Raw genomic sequence first — 5,140 nt, forward strand, 5'->3', positions numbered from 1 at the left:
CGCCCGGACCACCGCCGCTCCCTCCCCGCCGCCGCCGCCTTTGTTCCGCGCTCCCGCCCGCCCCGACGGGGCGCGGGGGGGTCCCGGCGCCGCGAGGAGGTTCCCCCCGGTACCCACCTGCCCGTTGGCCTTGGCGGTGTCGGGGTCTCCGCCCGCCGCCTTGGAGCCCTGGCTGCCCATGGTGCGGCACGTCGGGTGCTGCCGGCCCCGCCGCGGCGGCTGCGCTGGGCGGGAGTGGGGCGAGCCCCCCGCCCGCCGCTGATAAGGCGCGGGGCGGGGGCGGGACGGTGCCGAGCCCGCCCCGGGGGCGGGGGGACCGCGATGGAGCCACCGCCCCGCCGGGGACCGGGGGAGGGTGGGGGGATTCTGGCGGCCGCCGAGCCCCCCCCCGTCCCTCCTGTGCGACCCCCGGGGATCGGGGCAGCCGCGGTGGGGTGAGGGGAGGCGGTGGGAGGGGGTGGTGGGGAGCCCCCCCCTCCCAGCCCAGTGCCCTCTCCCCTGCATGGGGGGGTGCTTATCCAAGCCCCATCATCCCTGGGGTGCTACTCACCCCACCCCTGACACCGTTGGGGTGCCTCTGCCTGCGGCCGCAGCACCCCTGGGTGCCTGTGCCCCCATCCCCAGCACCCCTGGGTGCCTGTGCCCTCATCCCCAGCACCCCTGGGGTGCTCCTCGCCCCATCCCAGTCACCCTGGGAGCGTCCCACGGTGCCACTTGTCCCTTCCCCATCACCTCCAGGACAACACCGTGGTGCAGGTCATCCCAATCCTGCTCACTCTGGAGTCCTGCTCCCACCAGGGTCCTGCTCACCCCAGGGTCCTGCCTCCCCCAGGGTCCCTCTCACCGCAGCCCCAGCGGTTCCCCGAGGGTCCTGCTGTGGGGACAGGTTGTGCAATGGGTCACACCCCGGCTCCCCACCTCACCGAGCACCCTGGCACACACACAGGGAGGTTTTTCCCCTCTGGGGGTGTTCCTCTTCTCTGCTTTCCCGGAATGGGAGAGCTCAGGAGAAAAGAAAATGGGACTAAACTCAAGTGGATGCTGATTCTGCCGAGGGCCCTGCAGCGTCCCTGTGCTGCCAGGGATCTCCAGCAGTGCCAGTGGGGGATTCACTCCCATGGCACTCAGGCACAGCTGGGCTTCACTGGGGGCTCCCAAAATCCAGACCCGTCTGTGCCGGTCCAAGCCACCGACATTCCCTGCTCGCGCTCCCGGGTGCCACGTCCCAATCCCTTTGGACTTGGAACCTTCCGGGCACCCTCGCACCCTGCTCCCAGCAGAGCCCCCGTCCCCCAGCACCCAGCTGTGCCCCGGAGCCCAGGCAGGATCAAGGCCAGTCTCCGAGGGGGAAAACAATGTCCCGCTGTGTGCGCTGCGCCAACAAGGTCATGTTTTGTCTCTGGCCTCCCTCCCCCCCGGCACATCATCATCTCGCCCCCGTCGGAGCGAAATTGCTGTTAATTAAAACAGGCGGCATCTTCCTTATTGACTTTTGGGTGCCAGTTGATAAAGCCCTTGGATGGCTGCCGGGTGCTCCGGCCGGCGGCGAGGGCCGGAGTGTCCCGAGCAGCACAGGAGCCGAGGAGGATGTTCCCCGCTGGAAAACACGCGGGTATCAGGGCTTTGGGAAGACAAACTGCCCAAGGGAGCGTGTGGAATTAGTCAGTGAACAGGATCTGTGTCCCAGCACTTGTCCCTGAGTGTGAGCTCCACGCTGGTGTCCCCAACCATTTCCTGCTGGGGAGCAAACTGTGGCTGGAGAGTCCTTCCCGCTGTCCCAGCAGCCATTCAGCACTGGGCAGTGTCCATCCCGGCTCCACACTTCTCTCCCCACCTTCTAGGAGTTGTTTTCAGTCTCTCTGCTGAGGGTCATTTGGTCCCGGCTCTTCTCTGCAGGAATGCAAAGAGGCCTCGTGCTGCTGTCCCATCCCATCCCATCCCATCCCATCCCATCCCATCCCACCCCACCCCACCACTGCTGCAGCACCCCCACATTTTGGCTGTGCCGTGTACCCCTGAGCCAGCACTGGCTCTCACAGTGCCCATCCAAGTCCATCCATCCCCACAACCACCCCAAGACATTCCCATTCTCCCATCCCGAAGCCACAGGGAACTACTAAGGAGAAAGGTACTGGTGGCCCATCCCCACCTACACCATCCCCGCTGCTGGGGGGGCTCTGGGGGGCTCTGGGGGTGCAGCCTGTGGGGTGACAGTGGCAGCCCTGGCGTGGTGGCTCTGGGTGTTGGGTTGGGGACACCAACGCCTTCCCTGTGCTGTGGACAGGCCTCGTGCAGGGAAGGTGTTTCCTTTGGTGGTGGGTGAATCCGAGGGGATTTATGGGGTGGGGGGTCAGGGCTGGGGCCCCTCAGCTCAGTCCCTCCAGTGCAGAGCCAAGGTCTCTTCCATGTTTTTCCCGGAGGGGATAAAGCATTTCACACACACACACACCCCGCTCCCCTTCCAGCACCAATCCCAGCGCCAGAGCAGCGGGAAGCAGATGTGCAAAGGGTGAACTCGAGCGTGGTCGGACAGGTCAAGATGCAGAGCTGGCAGTGGGGGAACAGTGACACCCCCCCCCACCGTGCCAGGACCTCCTCACAGATGTGTTTCCAGCGACTTTCATCTCCGAGGAATCCCCAGTCACCACGTCCACTCCCGATCCCGGCTTTTCTTGAAAACCCTCTTCTGCAGCGCTGCGTAAGGGCCGTGTTTATAAATAGCCACATTCCCGGTGGATTCCCGAGCCGTGCCTCCTCTTCCAGGGCAGATGTCTGTCCTTCCCGCGCTGCCGCCGGCGGCGGCACCGGGACGGCTCCGCTGGATCCTGGGCCGTGCTCGGTGTGGCCACCCCAGCACCCCGTGGGTGTCCCCGGGCAGGCCCACGGCTGGTTATTCCCGCTCTCATCCTGGGAAAAGGCCGTTTTCCCGCTCCGTGCGTGGCTGGAGGTGACACGCGGTGACACCGGGAGAGCGGGTGGAGGCCAGGAACCGGTGAATTCCGGCACGAACCAGACACCAACCCAAACCCTCCCGGTGCAAACCAGTGGCCACCAGCCGGTGGGAACCAGCGATGGGTCCCGTCCCTCCGCTGCTGCCTCGGGTTCCTCCGTCCCCGTGGGCAGGGAAGCGGAGCAGGGCAGAGGATGCTCCGGTTCCATCGGGCTCTCCCCGGGCTCGGGGGGGGCTTTGGCTGCCTGGGAAGGGCTGGTGATCTGCAGGCCGCAGACAGACGGACAGATTACGGTCTGTGTTCCCCTCCGGCAGATGGACAGGCAGACAAATCTCTGCCGCTCCCGCCCGCGAGGCCGGGGGGACGCCAGATCTTTGCGGATGTTGTTTTCCACTTTCCAGACCTACTTAAACTGCGGCTGATTATTAATTTATTGGGTGTTAAGCGCTGAGAGGCTGCAGGGCAGAGCGGGGGAACTTGGCTCCCACACCACAGGGCTGGAGAAGGACGAGGAGGGACCATCCCCAGCCCCTTGTCCTGCCCCGGCCACCCACTGCATTCCCCCGGCCCTTAACGAAGAATTAAGGCAATTATTTATTCATGTACCCACAGCATCCCCTGGAGGATTTTAAATTTGGGGGGGGACCCAGCCAGGGCGACCAACAGCGCTGGGAACGAAGCAGAGGGATTTCCATATTGATTTATAAATAGCAAAGGAATTAACTAATTAGATCACTCCAGGGAGAGAATTCCAGCAGGGAGAGTGTGGGGCTGGGCTGTGCCCTGTGCAGGGATGGAGGGTCACGGCTTCTGCCACCACCACGGCAGTGGCAGCCTGGGATCAGCCCTTGGGAGCAGCCTTTGGCTAAAATAGGAGCATTTAGGGTCTGGGGGCTGCCTGTGCTGCCATGTCCACCCGCTGTGCCCCTTGTTTGGCTTTCCCAGGACATGGACACCGACCTGGTCCCCAGGATGATGCACATCCCGGGAGGATACAGGAGGAAGGGGCTGGGGCACTGCAGGTGCCGAGCAAGGCTGTGCTTCCTCAGCTGCAGGAGGAAAATCTGCCGAGCTCCATGCCAGGGGATTCCTGAGGGGCACGAGGAAGAGCCGGGAATCTCTATCCTTTGCCTGAGCAGAAGCTGGGAAGTGCCAAACCTGCCCGTGGAGCCAAGTGACCCTGCGACATCTGCACCGGGGAAAAAGCCTCCTGGACCCAAGCAAGGCTCTCCAGGGACTTTACCAGGGCTCTCCCTGTCACCACAACCAGTGTCCCCAAATCCTTCCTGCCCTGGGAAAGGCTCCAGCCCGGGAGGCTGTGGAGAGGCGCTGACTTCCCATAGAAACACATGAAAGGGCCCGTTCTTGTATCTGCCAGAGCCCCGTCATTTTTGGTTGTGAGGATCCCATGGCAACCGGCGCCTTCTGCAACTGCTACACTTGCTATTTCTGGGCTTGCTTTTCCCTCCTGCAACATCCCCCTGCATCCCACCCCTCAGGATCAGCTCTGCTCTCCCCCGTCCTGGACCTTTCCCTCCCCATCACCCCCTTCCCCGCCCCTGCTGGGGGGGAGAGGGTGGCTGTCGGGAGTCGTGGAGGAGGAAAGGGAGAGCAACCTCCTCCATATCATATCTTGGAGACCATCTGCCCTTCTTTTGGGCCAGGAGCCGGAATATTTGCCATCAAAGCCAAGACCCAACCTCAACCCCTCCAGCCCCATCCTGTGCTGCCCCAGCCCCGGGGTGACAATGGTGGGACTTGAGGGGTCCCAGATGCCTTCCCATAGACATGGTTTTTGGGTACTTTTGGCATGGTGGGGTTCAACACCCTGTGGGGAGCCCCTGCATTGCCTTTCCCAGCCTGATGATCCCTCCTGGCTGCTCCTGGAAGGACGGGAAGGCCCTGGCCCCGGCATCCCGCTCATCCCACGCGCCTTATCGCCCCTATCCCGGCCTTAGGCTGCATTTCGGGGCTGATAAAGGTCTCCCTGACCCTGAGCAGCCCAGCTGGGGAGCACTGCGAGAGCAGAGCAGCTGCCAGAGGGTGTCCAGAGGGAAAATGGGATGCAGAACCCAGTTGGAAGCAGAGGTGGGAGGGCGGTGGGTGGCACCACAGAGGGTTCTGCTCCCCTGACCTGGGCAGGGTCCCCCGGCCGGGGCTGAGCAGGGAGCAGGTCTCAGACCCTCCTT

General features: G+C 63.9%; 1 protein-coding gene across 1 annotated transcript in view; it reads right to left on the bottom strand.

Moving 5' to 3' along the window:
• MARCKSL1 (MARCKS like 1) overlaps nt 1–226 on the bottom strand; it is a 2,252-nt gene extending 2,026 nt beyond the window's left edge. Inside the window, exon 1 of the mRNA XM_017828304.1 lies at nt 118–226. Within this exon, the coding sequence (XP_017683793.1) occupies nt 118–180 (63 nt within the window). The 5' untranslated portion in view covers nt 181–226. The remainder of the gene's footprint in view (nt 1–117) is intronic.
• Between the last annotated feature and the right edge of the window lie 4,914 nt (nt 227–5,140).

This window comes from Lepidothrix coronata, unplaced genomic scaffold (genome assembly GCF_001604755.1).
Source record: "Lepidothrix coronata isolate B3197 unplaced genomic scaffold, Lepidothrix_coronata-1.0 Scaffold147, whole genome shotgun sequence".
In the NCBI taxonomy this organism is placed as follows: domain Eukaryota; kingdom Metazoa; phylum Chordata; class Aves; order Passeriformes; family Pipridae; genus Lepidothrix; species Lepidothrix coronata.